Source organism: Seriola lalandi, unplaced genomic scaffold, assembly GCF_002814215.2.
Source record: "Seriola lalandi dorsalis isolate HSWRI2012SDOR001 ecotype SW California unplaced genomic scaffold, Sedor1 jcf7180002054574, whole genome shotgun sequence".
In the NCBI taxonomy this organism is placed as follows: Eukaryota; Metazoa; Chordata; class Actinopteri; order Carangiformes; family Carangidae; genus Seriola; species Seriola lalandi.
In genome coordinates this window covers 27,693-42,500 of record NW_019525127.1, presented here as the reverse complement: position 1 = coordinate 42,500, position 14,808 = coordinate 27,693, and the positions used below count along the sequence as shown (strand labels likewise).

At 43.0% G+C, this 14,808-nt stretch overlaps 1 protein-coding gene across 1 annotated transcript in view; it reads left to right on the top strand.

Annotated features, from left to right (window-relative positions):
* Window positions 1-14,808, top strand: part of myo15ab (myosin XVAb) — a 42,404-nt gene that overhangs the window by 21,736 nt on the left and 5,860 nt on the right. The window contains exons 33-62 of the mRNA XM_087176957.1: window positions 172-302; window positions 560-655; window positions 914-1,042; window positions 1,156-1,262; window positions 1,461-1,639; window positions 2,329-2,401; window positions 2,486-2,677; window positions 3,324-3,397; window positions 3,490-3,563; window positions 5,497-5,605; window positions 5,845-5,913; window positions 6,021-6,085; window positions 6,172-6,582; window positions 7,377-7,458; window positions 7,549-7,644; window positions 7,823-7,883; window positions 8,202-8,295; window positions 8,432-8,549; window positions 9,421-9,536; window positions 9,619-9,678; window positions 9,908-9,983; window positions 10,107-10,222; window positions 10,343-10,461; window positions 10,799-10,940; window positions 11,290-11,401; window positions 11,502-11,576; window positions 13,405-13,610; window positions 13,725-13,843; window positions 14,540-14,609; window positions 14,717-14,789. Coding sequence (XP_087033083.1) covers window positions 172-302; window positions 560-655; window positions 914-1,042; window positions 1,156-1,262; window positions 1,461-1,639; window positions 2,329-2,401; window positions 2,486-2,677; window positions 3,324-3,397; window positions 3,490-3,563; window positions 5,497-5,605; window positions 5,845-5,913; window positions 6,021-6,085; window positions 6,172-6,582; window positions 7,377-7,458; window positions 7,549-7,644; window positions 7,823-7,883; window positions 8,202-8,295; window positions 8,432-8,549; window positions 9,421-9,536; window positions 9,619-9,678; window positions 9,908-9,983; window positions 10,107-10,222; window positions 10,343-10,461; window positions 10,799-10,940; window positions 11,290-11,401; window positions 11,502-11,576; window positions 13,405-13,610; window positions 13,725-13,843; window positions 14,540-14,609; window positions 14,717-14,789 — 3,444 coding nt within the window. The remainder of the gene's footprint in view (window positions 1-171; window positions 303-559; window positions 656-913; window positions 1,043-1,155; window positions 1,263-1,460; window positions 1,640-2,328; window positions 2,402-2,485; window positions 2,678-3,323; window positions 3,398-3,489; window positions 3,564-5,496; window positions 5,606-5,844; window positions 5,914-6,020; window positions 6,086-6,171; window positions 6,583-7,376; window positions 7,459-7,548; window positions 7,645-7,822; window positions 7,884-8,201; window positions 8,296-8,431; window positions 8,550-9,420; window positions 9,537-9,618; window positions 9,679-9,907; window positions 9,984-10,106; window positions 10,223-10,342; window positions 10,462-10,798; window positions 10,941-11,289; window positions 11,402-11,501; window positions 11,577-13,404; window positions 13,611-13,724; window positions 13,844-14,539; window positions 14,610-14,716; window positions 14,790-14,808) is intronic.

Below are 14,808 nucleotides of genomic sequence, written 5' to 3'. Positions count from 1 at the left end.
GTCGGTGCTATAAATAAACTTCGATCAACAGATGTGTTCCACCTTGTTTGTAACAATATTTACTGTCGTATTTCTGTGATAACACATGGCCTGCTGCGTGTGTGTGTTTGTGTGTGTGTGTGTGTGTGTGTGTGTGTGTGTGTGTGTGTGTGTGTGTGTGTGTATTTGCAGGTGGTGAAGAGCTTCATTCTGACTGCTTGGCTGTGGTCCAGGCTCCAAAGGTTCAGGTTGACCCTCAGCTGACCCTGCCCCTAGACATCAACAACTACCTCATGACACACTACATCCGGGCCATATTTAGGGTAAATAAACAAACACACACACATGTATGCACACACACACACACACACACACACACACACATAAAAACACAGTGTAAAACATGTAAAACTGCATGAACAAAACATAAATTAACCTTTGTGAACTTTAGAGGACCCAGCACGATGTTGTTGTAGTATTTGTCCACTACTGTTAACTGTTGTTGTGTATGATCATTTGTAAGTACTCTGTGTGTGTGTGTGTGTGTGTGTGTGTGTGTGTGTGTGTGTGTGTGTTGTAGGAGCCATTGTTCGGGATGCTGACAGCTCCACTGGACAGTTCTCTGATTAGACTGGACGAGGAGCTAAAACAAGGAGCCCTGAATGTTTTCATTCTGGTAAATGTTACATTCATACAGTAATATGTATTAAGAGTACATATATACAGTGTTTGTTTTTTTTTATCTTGCTGCCATATTCGTTGGATCAAAACCTCAATGCTTATGTACAAACACATAAAGAATCACTTATTGACATTATTCTCACAGTGAGATGTGACAGCATATTGTGAGTAGGTCTTTCTCAGACAAAGGACCCTGTAGAAGAACCTTCAGGTTACAGTATGTGTTGTGAATCAGAACATGTGATTTTGGCAGATACTTAGGTTCATGGGTGATCCTAACCTGAATGGGGCTCAGGAGAATCTGTTTGGGAACTACATCATCCAGAGAGGACTGGCCAATCCCAGCCTCCGAGACGAGATCCTGGCTCAGATAGCCAATCAGGTGACACCGTGTTCATTTCTTTGAACCAGTGGAATAGAAATGAAAGCTAAGAGAAGGCACTAGAACTCAACCAAGTTCTCTATAAATTCATTTTGTCTCCTCTTCTCTATTAGGTGTGGAGGAATCCTAACATTTTGAATTCAGAGCGTGGTTGGCTCCTCCTCTCCTCTTGTCTCTCTGCCTTCCTGCCTTCTCAAAGACTGGCCAAGTATCTGCTGAAGTAAGTAAACATGCTGGCATTATGAAAACAGAAAACTATCCAGTGCTTGTTAATATGACAGCATTGACAACAATTTAAGTCTTTCCAACATTTGACTTTTCCTGCACGCCAGTTGCCGTTTGCCCGTGTTTCCAGTAGCTGCAGTGCAAATATTTCTGTTTGTGTCTCTGTTTGTGCTTGTTGTTGCTGTTGCTGTAGGTTCGTTTCTGACTATGGGCCGGGGGGCTACAACTGCGCGTGTCAGCACCGTCTGCTTCAGGCTCTGCAGCGGCTGAATGTCGGGCCAGAGCACGTCCGGACGTACCCACCCTGTCTGCTGGAGTGGACCGCCAATCGCAAGAAAGCTCACACTGTCCTGCACATACACTGCTTCGATGGTGCGAACACACAGACACATGCCTGGAGTAGACAAAGATTTAACTGATTTTAAATCCCTGAACTGTTTTGAGCAAAGTACTGCCTGATCTCTCACTCTCTCTGATGGAAAAGCATTAATTTAGTAAGCAAAAGTCACAAGTCTTTATGGTTAAATTAAGGTTAAATAAATGCACAGAGGAATAAACCTACAACTTAAACAACTTAGAGCAAACTCTTTTTAATTTGTATCTGCTCTTGTATTGCGTTTATCTTCAAATGTTGACATAACACACGTCTAAATCACAGGCTGCATCACTGTGGAAAGCTTTAATAAATGTCCAAGTCAGAGGACTCCATTCTTCCATTTATATTGACTCCCTTTGACTCCGCTCGTTGACCCAGCCTCACCTCTGTACCTGAGCCCAGCACAGCAGAGTTTCTGTCTCTCTCTCATTTCTTTCCTCTCATCCAGCTAATCTGTCCTCTGTGTCCACCGAGGATTAGACAACATCTGATACCCGCTCCGGGTCACGAGCTGTGTTTGTGTCCGTTGGTGCCGGTGTCTGTGAGAATCTTCACAGACAGTCCGGGAAAGGAGACGCCGACTTTGTTTCAGAGATACAGCTGAAACTGATTTCATTGTTAATGCCTTTCAAGATGAAAGAACACACATCATTTTAATATTTGCAGTGTGTTCTCTGCCCTTTAGGTTTGTCCCTCCTCTGTCCTCTGCACTCCTGGACAACTGGAGAAGAGATGGCCAAAGACATCTTACAACACAGGTATCATCTTACTGGGAAACATGAGCACTAAATTTGTATTTGTATTTGTCTGCATTATTGTATTTTGTATGTGTATGTGTTTAGGGGTGTAGTGGAGGGCCGTCAAGGCTGGTCGGTGCTGCTGAAGGAGCCGGCCCAGTGGGTGGAGCTGGAGGGCTCAGACTTCGTTCTGGACTTGATGTCGGACCTGGAGCTCCCTGCCGACTTCCCCAAACACAGCAGCTACTTCATCATCTCTGCACAGGAACCAACCAGAGTGCGGCCCAATGCCAGCATGTGAGGCAAACACACACACACACACACACACACACACACAAACAAAACAAAAAAGAAATGCAACTTTTTGATAATTAATTATTCATTAATTCACATATAATTAATCCATACTATAAGTGCAAAACTGCATTTGTAATTTTCATTTACAAATCATCAAGAGGCTTGCAACCCTCGCCAAGACGAGATGTCCATACACAGACACAAATTTAACTATATCATTTTTAACATTTAAACATCTGGCTTTGACAAATATTCTGTAAGTTATCACGTAGAGTCACACAGTGTAAAGCCAATGTAATGAACTCTATTAGCACCGGAGTGACCAAAAGTCACAAGCATTTAGAAAAGTAAGTTGAGGATATTTCAGATATTTCCCCAAAGAGTTTGGAGGAGATCAAAAGCATTCACCTGGTGGTCAGAAACACGACTCCTAATGAATGATAATGTTGCTATATCAACTGAAAAGGTTGATGATACTGTATATCAATGTTGTGTTCACCACTTGTTTCCACTGCCCCCCAGTGGCCAAAAAGTCTGTTGTTGCAGGTTTAAGCAAAGGATTGGAGTATTCCCTCCACCACTAAATCATTTACTGACGAAGACGCTCCAGTTATTTGAATTTTTTTTTTTTCTTTTTGTTTTACAGCAGCCTGTTGGGTGGCGGGTTTGAAATACACGATGATGTCATATCTTCAGCCTTAACGGGCTCTGATGGACAAGGTACACATCAAAGCAAGCGTATGAATCCTCATACACGTTGATGTTGATGACAGCAGACCATGAAGTTTGATTTCCTCCTCTCCTCTCCTCAGACTCGGAGCCTCAGAGAGGGATGGATCGTTATCTCGACAGCCTGTTTGACCCTGTCCTGTCTGACGGAGCTGGAGTAAGTTACATAACTCACTCACACTGACACACTTGAGCACACGAGAGGGGATGCCTCTGTACTAACGCTTGCTGTTGGTAACACTCTGTACAGCTCTATTTCTTCGGAGTGAATCTACATCATAATGAGGGTACACATTCAAATGCAGGCAGCCCAACTGAGGCACAGAGGAAGGAAAGTAGTAAATACAATAAAGAAGAAAAAACATGTATAAACTAAAAACAAACAAAAATACTAATAATAATCATAATAAATTTAAGAAAAAGGGAGAAGCGTTTTGTCATTCGTACGCTGAATAACAGAAACAAATACTTGACCAAAACTTACCTAAACTTATGAACATTATACAGGTGTCATGGCTTTGCCAATGAGAGAGACCAGATACAGTCGTTTCTACGGGTCCGGCTCCTTTTTCCAGGCTTCCTCAGCCCGGTGATCAGTATTTCAGGGATTCTCAGTATCATGTGGTCGAAGCACAGATCCCGGATTTTGTAGAATAAGAAAGGTTAGTCCTTCAGAGTGGAAGAGGAAACCCCAAATGGAGTAATACTTGTTAAAGTTTTCAGGTAATGATTCAAATAAGCTGCTTTATCTGTAATCCAGAAACTCCACCGGATGTTTTAGGCCACAGTGGAATTGAAGTCTGTATGTAGTAAAAGACAAAGCCTTGTTTTCTAATTGCCTGTGTTAACACAAGCAGAATAAGCTATATGTCTGTTTCTCTTTAAAACAGTAGGATCCTCGTTCAGTTTGGGCAGAAGTATCTACGTCGGCTCATGTAGGATGCATTACCTCTTAACACTTCACTGTTCATAAAAATCCTGATTGCAGTAGCAGCAGATGATTGTTGGGTGAGTTAAATCCTTACGTGTTCACTCGGGGCGATGGTGCAGTGAACGCTGGCCATGTTGGCTCTATCAGTCCTCAGCTGGGACGGCGACGTGGTGAATGTTAGCCGTGCTATCGGATGTGGCTGACAGGAATTAGCATGTATCAGATGTGTTCTACAGACCTCTGCCACCCAGCAACCTATTACGTTACCCAGTTACCGTAACTGTCACAGCGACGAGATCGCCACGGTGATTTCCCACCCAGGCAACGCGCGGATCTGCTTACCAGGAACTGACACTCTGGCAAATGAAGGGCTTACTATTTAATGAGACATGGCCTACAAACACACACTCCAGTGGATTTATGGGTCAGTGGCTGATTTCTGATGGAGCGGCTGCACACTCAAGAGGGAGGGATTTCTCTGATCTGACAGCCCAAAGTCCTCTCATTACACAAATATTATTCACATATTTTATCTCTCCGCGACAAACTGCGGAGCACAAATGCAGTGAATAAATAAATAATGTGCCTAAAATCCTTTTAGTATCAAATATTTACTGGTAAAAAAACAGTCTTCAAACGACCAGTGTCGCTTCTCAAACCGCTGCAGCAGCATAATCATTTTCTGTGCCACTGATCTGTGTGTTTATTATGTTCAAAACACATTTCCACATTTTTATAGTAAATGGGTGGCTACCATGTTGCACTGTTGATCAGCCAAACAGTTGCATATCCAGCAATTTATAAGCAAAGTGATTATTTTCTTTTTGGAACATACTGAACATCCATTCAACCGCAGAGAGATAGATGACGCTACAGGACTGGTTTGGACATTTTGATACTTGTCATCATTGTCTATTGAAACTGCTAAACCCAAGCTGAACACAATGAGTGTATATGTATGAATGAAATCAATAAATACAAACAAATATGATCAGACATTTGATGCTAGTGTGACAGTTTTCGATATTCAGTGCTACAGACAAATTTCCATCAGTGCCAAAACAGTAAAGAGGTTTGACACCCAGCTCCCAGCTTAGGGTGAATCCTAATGCGTGTTGTGATCGGATTTTCAGTTTTAAAGTCTTGTCTCTCCTCACAGGAAGTAGAATTGGCTGCAGGACTTTCCAGCAGGATGAAGGGAGCCGGGGGAGTCGGAGGGGGGTGGCAACAGCAGGGGCAGTCCTCTCGCCCCCCACCACCACCTGGAGGTCGGTCACAAACACAGGCTGTATTCAGAATGACTCCCTCGTTCATTCATTCTTTATTCTCACTGTAGTGACTATAGTAAATCTTTTCCTTAGATGTAGTGCGCTTTATTTCCTACATACAACCATAGACACACACTGACGCTCTGGAAGAACCTCCCTTTCTCCAGAAATGATTAGCAAGTGCAGTAAAGCAGAAACACTCAGAATGTGACTGCATGTGCGTGTTTGTGTGTCCACAGCTGTGAGAGTCCTTCCTGTGGGAGGTGTGATGTCGCCTCCTGTTGCTACGGTTGCACCTGTAACACCTGGTTCGTATCAAGTGTGAAAAGAAATATGAGGGGGAAACAAAACTCAACAAATACAATTCCCCATCCCTGTGTCTTGTTAACTGTGTTTCTCCTCCTCTCTCCTCCAGATGCTCAGCAGGCTGTTTTGGCCCAGCAGCAGCAGGCGATCGTGAACCAGCAGGCCATTATCATGGTAAACCCCCCTCTCAGGATCTGCCTCTGTTGATCTGTTCCACTGCTCTTGTTTTGGATTTCATGCGTCATTTTCTTGTCTCTTAGGCACAGCAGATGACCATGCAGGCCATGGTCATGTCAAGCCCTCCAACTTCCCCGATCACAAGCCCTCCCATGAGCCCTCTGCTCCACCACCCTCCCAGCCCGTACGCCCCCGCCAGCCCCTATACGGTCATACCTCCAAGTCCGTACGCTAACATCCCACCCAGCCCCTACGCCAACTTCACTCCCACTCCCTACGCTGCAGCAGACATCCCACCAAGCCCTTATCCTCCCACTGCTCAACCAGAACAAACTCCATCACAGCCTCAAGCGCAGCCTCCCGCTGAGCTCCAGACTCAGCCCCAAGCTCAGCCTCAGCCTCAGGCCACCCACCCCATCCCCAAACCTCAGCCAAGCTCTGCTAAAACTAACAAAACTGAGCCAGCACAGCCAAAAGCTAACCCTGCTGCACAGGTCAGTAACTCTGAGACATGCGAGAAAACAGTCCAAACGGACATGGTGCATAATGATTCAGCACTGCCAAGTTTATGAAAGATGTTGCGCTTGTTGTTGTAAACTTCAGCCAACAGGCGCAGCTTAGTTAACAAAATGATCTTTTTTGTGGAAAGAATAAAGGGTTTATTTGAAAGAAAAATAAGAACTGTGTATTTGAGATAATGAGCAGCAGCTGGTTGAACAAAAAAAAAAGCAAATCCTACATAAAACGCATCAACAGAGAGATAAGAAAGATAAGAAGTGCACTCTTTTCTCGGCCTAATCATTCAAGGGAAAGCTAGTGTACTTGAAAGTGAGACGAAAATCACCAAACAGATGTTAAACAGGACTGAGGACGTTACAGCTGTTACTGAATATGGTGCAAACTTCTTTTCATTTTTCAATCCAATATTATTATTCAATAGTTTTGATTCATATGACATTGTGATGTTTTCATACACACTGCACATTGTTTTTTCGTGCTACAGGTAAATTTTATTTAAAGCATTTCAGTCGAACCATTTTAGTGACAAACCTGAACATTAACATGCAGTTCACTGCAACATGAATGAATCAATCCTCGCACCAAAGATGCCAACAAAATAAAAATCATCATGCTGAACTGCAGATTATCACTTCCTCATATTTCTTTGACAAATGAAATGTGCTGAGTGTGTTCACCCCTTTCCCTTGCTCTGACATTAACCTTGTTGAAAGAGACAAAATTTAATATCTGGAGAAACCTTGAGTGAAAAACACTGTGACTTTTTCAGGTTCAGTCAGGTAAGGACAGCGTACCTCGGAGGAAGGCTCCAGGCGTCCCCATCGACAAGGACAAACCAGCCAGGAAGTTTGGTAAGAGGCAGAGAGAGAGAGAGAGAGAGAGCAATATTTAAGAAAAGCATAATTTGTTATTGTATGTGTTATTTTGTGTGTGTGTTTTAGCCCCAGTGGCGACGTCTCCGCCGCCCCCTGCTGGAGAGGTGGTGAAGTACTCAGCTCGGTCTTCAGAACGCATCGTCCCCAGCCAGGACATTCAAGGTAGCTGAATTTAAAAGCATAAAATGATGAAGTCATGATCTATGAAATGGCTTTATACTGAATGATGGTCATGTAGTTGATAAACTTATTTGCTTTCAGCAGACACATTAGTTGGTATCTATGGATTTAAAACAGTGAGAGAGAAGATGATGCTCATATAATTTATTATATTTTAAAGAAATCATCAAAAGATACAACTCACCACCTCCACCACCAGATGCACTGCCACCTGGCAAGAGGTGAGATCTCACGCACGCACGCACGCACACACACACACACACACACACACACAGATGAGGAGTTAGCGCAGTAGATTTTCGCCTGTAAATACAGCACAGCAGTTGATGCTATCTTCAGTCACAGACTTAGCTGTACACACGACGATAACAAACCACCTACAGATACTGTCTGTGGTGTCATTGCTCGCAGTGAGCACACAGCACCAGAATGATTTTATTTACACACAAACAACACAAACACACAGGTTCGACATTTGTATTTGGAAAATCCTGCAGAATGTGCAATGTGCAGTGTTGACACTGACTGCATGTATTTAGGAGACCGGAGGGGAAGTTTAAGAAGAAGCAAACCCCTCGTGATGAAGCTTTACAGATCCTCAAACCCCAGATGGACCACCCTCCTGCTCCACAGGTAAACACACGCGCACACACACACACACACACACACACACTCACACACACACAAGTGCCAGAGAAATGCTCAAACACCCCGTCAAATATTTTTGTATAACAGTGACAGTTGAGTAACAGCTGTTGTGTCTGTCCAGCCCAAACGCCCTGTTACCCCCTCACCTTCTGCGTCTGCGATGAAAGAGGTCGGAGTCAAACCCACCAAGAGTATGAAGACAAGAGCGCCTGATCGTCCTCTCCCCAAACCCCCCCCAGGTACACACACATGCGCTCCAAGTACACAGTTCACTCATCCACATATTCCAATGCAGATTCGGCTACATCACTTTGCTGTGTTAAAGGCATCCTGTGGAGGAAGGCTTAACAATTAATCGAAATATTATCAAAATCTCAATATGGCCAAATGCAATACCCAAATCACAGGAGCTGCATTTCTTTTTGTGATAAAGGTAAAATGTGTCACAACAGACCTTAAATGAAGCGATGCGGTGTTACAGAGACGCCCCAGCCTACTAATCATATTATCCACATGCAAAGGAACAAGCTTGTTGGATACAAGCCCAGACAAAAAGTCACATCACCATCATTTTTATATTTTTCCAGTGAAAATGAAATGCAGAAATGATAATTCCAACTGAAATCATGAGTCATATCACAATATTTTTTTGCATATTGTTCAGCCGTACTGTAGAGCTTTCACAAGGCCAGTGTATGTACAATGAACGGCCTAAAGAATGATGTTGACTGCGTGTCCCACCTCACAATGAGCTTGAAACGCCTGTTTTAATCGTTTCAAACGTTCTTCTTTTTTCTGGTCGTTATCAAAAAACAAAACCAATCATATACAATTATGAGCTGTGTGTCACGACTGAGTTGCCAGGCTGCAACAACAAACGTGTTTTTAGAACATCTGCATGCACCTGTACCTTTGCCTCACGTCCGTCTCCTCCCAGAGGGAAGCAGGAGTGTAAATACATCGAGAAAAGCAGTGAGAAGCCATGAAACTGTCCCAGAGCAAGACACAGAGTGAACATGTAGCATGCTCAGTTAATACAGTTTCGTCTCAAGAAGCGTGTTGCGTAGAAAAAGACTGAAACTACAGTGTAATCTGATGCGTTTGATGCAGTTTCTCGAGAGCTCCCAGTGGAGACAGAGACTATCCAGACACAGCTTCATCAGAGCGCCAACGAAGAGCACTACACCTACACCAACGTCTCCTGGAGACTGTACCTCAGGAAGGAGGTGTGTACATACAGAAATGCACAACTCCACAACTTTCAAACTGTTTTCTATTGTGAATGTTTTTTTGTTTTGTTTTTTACAGGTTTTCTATCCCAAAGACAGCTTCAACAATCCTGTGGTGCTGGACCTCATTTTCAAACAAGTAACTTCAAATAAAGTTGAATTTATCGATGTGAATAAGGATGAATTTGTCCATATCCATGCTATCTTTTTTAATTAAATACATTTCTTAAATCATTGAATTTTTATATGTTTCACAAATTGTGCCCCATATTTTCGATTTTTCTGACAACAGAAAAAATCATAGAAAGATCAAACTAAATTATTTCTAACATCACCTCTCCTCTCCTCTTCTCTGTTCCCTCCCACAGATAGTGAATGACACTCTGTCAGAGGCGTGCGTTCGCATCACCCGGGATGAAAGGCAGAAAATGAAAGCTCTTTTCGGTAGTCTGTCTGTTCTTCCTGGAGACATGTTTTTTCTTTCTTTCTTTCTTTTTGCACTGTATGCTCTTGTCCAAACACATCTCCTTGACATTCATTGAGCTCATGTGTCTGTGTGAATGGCAGCGAAACATGGAGTTGAACGGAATATGGATCCAGTGGAGGAGCATGTGAAGAAAACTGTTGTGACCGCCGCCAGGGAAACCTGGGAAATATACTTCTCCCGGCTCTTCCCTGCCTCGGTGAGGGAGGGAAATCTTTAGAGGAACATAATTACTGAGTGTGTTACTTTCATTTTTATTAATCCTCTCTATGTTTACATGTGTCTATGTGTGTGTGTGTGTGTGTGTGTGTGTGTGTAGGGTAGTGTAGGAACAGGTGTGCAGGTGCTATCAGTGTCGCACAGTGGGATTAAGCTGTTGAAGACGGTGAAAAGCAGTGCTGCAGCTCCAGACTACTTCAGAGTCCTGCGACCGTACACGTATGTGATGTTTTGTTACATTTTTGTTGTTTGGATTACAATATAGGTGTGTCATATCAGTTTGTGACTGGTCAGGTGAGTTTTCATTCACATATTTGCACATTGCAGTACATTTTTAATAAGGTTAATTATTGTTTTCTACTACTGCTGTTGCTTTTTCATGTTATACTTGTGTGCTTTTATTTCATATCATACACCATGCTGTATTACATTACTTTTAGTACTGTTATGACTTGTCATATAAAGACTGTGATTGTTATAAATCCCACATTGTTAACTGTTAATGTGAATGTATATATGTGTGTGTGTGTGTGTGTGTCGCACTGTGTTTTTTCAGCTATGCAGATATCTTGTTTGTAACCATCCCGTCTGAGAACATGCTGGAGTTCAATCTGACCAATGAGAAGCTGATCCTTTTTTCAGCCAAGGCACCACAAGTCAAACACCTTATAGACACCTTCATCAGTGAGATCAAACGGGTACAGCACACACACACACACACACACACACACACACACACACACTTTCCCTGTCCATAATTATGAAAACTTAAAGTTTAAAGAGGAAATTAACTCTAAAGTTAATTTGCTACACACACATCTACACACATCACTTCCAGTCCAATTTGAGGAAAAGAAAAAAAAAGAAGCAAAAACCCTGCAACACTCTGTTGAGTTGAGTTTGAGAGAGAGTTTTTGGTGATACAGGAAATCAGCAGGCTTCGCGGAAAGTGTGAAAATGCAAAACCTACAAACACTTTAGATAAAACCTCATGTAACAGTGTGGCTGTTATGTAATTGTGCATTTCTTCTTCTTTCTTCCTCTCAGGACTCAAACTATGTGATTGCTGAACGTAACTTTGTCACTGACGACCGCTCGATGCTCAATTTCCATAAAGGCGACATCATCAGGCTGCAGGTTATGGACGGGCTGGAGAAAGGTGACACACTGTACATGTAGTGGACATCCTGTTATCTCATGAGTGAATCTTTGATCTAAGTGTGTGTTTGTGTGTGTTTTGCCCTGTGTGTCTCCTCTAGGTTACAGCTACGGCTGTGTGGTGAGGAAGAAGGTGGTGTTTTTGGAGGAGCTGAAGAGAGACACTCAAGACTTTGGTGAGTGACCTGATTTAAAATCAGATCAGTCATCATCATGTTTCTTGCATGTGGTAACCAGGTGTTAGCATCACGGCCGAGGCCCTAAAATAAACAAGGTAACAATTCAAGCTGACAGCTTTGAGAGATTTACTAACCTGTGCTGGGTCTGAGTACCCTGGAGGTATGGTAGTATTTTACGTCAAGGAGAAATAGGTGCGGTGATGTTGACATTGCCTGCGGCGCCCTTTAAATACAATATTGTATCAGAAAATTATTTTCCTGATGGAAGAGGGCGATGCAATTTGAAAAATATTGATTCATGTCACTTCTTGAGGACATGAAAGATGAAAAAGTGTCACAGATGAGGAGAAGTCACGTCAAACACATACTGGATAAGACAGAGACTCCGATGAAAATGCACCTGCATACATATTTGTAATTTGTTGTGTTATTTTTTTCTTTCAATTCTGAAATTTGGACTCTGAATATAATGCCTATAACTGAACCTTATACTTGGGTTGTCATCATACGAGTTGATGAGATCTGTGATCATCTGTGATTGGATAAAAATGTTTTCCTGTATGAATCTTGATGGTATTCAGTGTGAATGTAAGATCTGAGAATCATACGACATGGAATTTTACATCAAGTATTTGTGAAAAAAAATCAAAGGATGTGTGAATAATAACAGCAAATCAAATTTTGAGAACTCCCCTCCCATCTTGGGACAAACAGCTGGTTCCCACTATTTAAGGCACTTCAGTCCAGTGAGGCGCAGCGCACCAAGCTGTAACCACAGCACTGACACATTATCACCTCATTAAGTTTGTATGGCATCATGTCGGCAAACAGTGGCCAATTTACACATTCGACAGACACAGAGAATTATTGGCATCAATTTGGAGTCATGGTTTTCTGCCTCATCTAATCAGTCCTTTACTTTTAGCTCTGTTTTGGCCCGACCAACTCTGAGCTTTAGCTGCGAAATGCTCCACTGTGTTCACTGCTGTTTGGTTCTGGGCATGTGGTTCATAGTGGATTATCAGGTGCTAGTCTGTTGCCGGCTAGAAAAGGTTGATGACAGTGAACCAAAACAGTAACAGCATAAAAGATGCTGAAATGCTGCTTAGACCTGAGGGGAACTGCAGAGCCGGGTGATGAATTCACTGTGGATTCAGGGGGAGATTAGGCATGTAGAGGTTGTAGCTAATTAGGGTTACCCTTCAGGGAATTAAAGTAAGTCAATACGATGTCCTCACAAGTGACAGAAATAACCATGGGTATAGTATCTATGATTAAACCAGAGGCTGCATTATGTGGCAGGTTATCAGTATAGCTGTAGAGGTGAGTTAGGTCTTGTTAATGAGAAAGAAAAGCGTGACGATAACAATCTGACTTTAAATGAAGGGCTGACCTGCTCTGAGAGACAGGGCTGATAGTGATCAGGACCTAAAGTGTTTTTTTAACCTTTATTTACTCAGTGTAGTTTCACTGAGAGGCAGCCTTCCTTTTACAAGAATGCCCTGATCACATTCACATACACACATTCACACCTGGAAGCTGCCCAGTACAGCGACAGTCCGACCTGCTGGGCACGGAGCAGCTCCACTGGTAATCAGTTGGGGGTTAAGGGCCTTGCTCAAGGGCACCACAGTGGTGTTGATGAGGGTTGGATAAGTGCTGCTCTTTCACTTTTCCCACCCAGATTTAATCCTGCCAGTGCAGATATCGACCCGCTGACCTTCCAACCAGGTGTGTGTGTGTGTTTGTATACCTGCATGTTGTAATCCCTCTGCTCTGTGTGTGTGTGTGCGTGTGTGCGTGTGTGTGTGTGTGTGTGTGTCAGGCTGGAAGTTTGGCGCCGTGTTCGGCCGCTCCGGTGCGTTCCCGGCTGAGTGCGTCCATCCCGTCGCTCCTCCTGACTTCCTGTCGCTGCCACTGGACCGTAAGACGGAGCCTCGAGGAGGAGCGGGACAGTTTGCTGTGTCATCAGCTGTGGCTGTTGCCGTGGCGTCCACCATGGCTGCACATGAGATAGATCAAACGATTGAGGTACACAGGCACAGACACACACACACACACACACACATGCAGATGTTTTTTTGTCTGTCAGTCAAACTTAACAGAGCGTCAGGTTGTTTTTCACTGTCATCCTTTGCCTTTCAGAAAGGTTCTCTTGATGGCTTTGCTGACGGAGATCTGGATGAGAGGACCCTGCAGGACAGTAAATATGACATGTTGGAGTTTGCCAAGAAGTTCTTCAGACAGGCACCAAGCGGGAAGGGGTGAGACAATAAACAGGAGACAGTAATGAAGTACATTTATGCTACTTCATACTCAAGGGTGAAATATTTTACTTTTCATTCCACTACATTTACTTAACAGCTTTGGTCAATAGTTATTTTGCAGATCAAAATTTTACATACAAAACATATCAGTAGATTATAAAATATGACATACCTTTACAATATAGATTAAACTTCCCAACACTATATAAAGTAGTTAAAATCATCTCCAGCCCAACCAACCTCAACTGAAGCTCATGTCAATCAGGAGAGACTTTTATCGCCATGTGCAAAACAAGAGAAGAAAAGTGATATGAGAGTCTTTGGCGATTAGACCCCATTGTGATGTCATCATATTTGAAAAGGGGGTTAGGCTGTGCAGGGTATAGGAGACCTGGATGTGATGTGTAGTGGACTCGAACTGGTACTGGATATGAAGACTGGAGTTGGATGGGGTGGAGGAAGGCTGCAACAATATGCACTCAAATTACAGCTGAGATTTTGGGAATATCTGATTGGTTACCGAAAACACCCGAAGACAACTGATTACAAGAAGTGGGGTGAGAGAGGGAGAGAGAGAGCGACAGTGTTTTTATAGTGTGGCATCACTTCTTTTATTTAAGTATATTATTTCAATTCTTTTTCCAACACTGTAGAAATCTAAAAGCTTCACTTTGTGACTGATTTTGTTATTAGAGATTCCCTGAAGAGCAAAATCAAGAGCAGAGACTCCAGGGAGCCCACTGAGATGATCAAGTTCTCTAAGGTGACTTTCATGTTGGTCTAACTTAAAGCATCTTAACGCTCTATCTTCTCACAGCTCCAGGTGGTTTTGGGCCTATTAAGTTGTTGATATGATTTTCTCCATGTCAGACCCCGTTGACCGAGTCTCTGATAGAGTTCACCGATCCAGCCATGAACCATGTGGCAGCTGATCTCTTCCTGTGTAAGTTCTCACCTTCTCT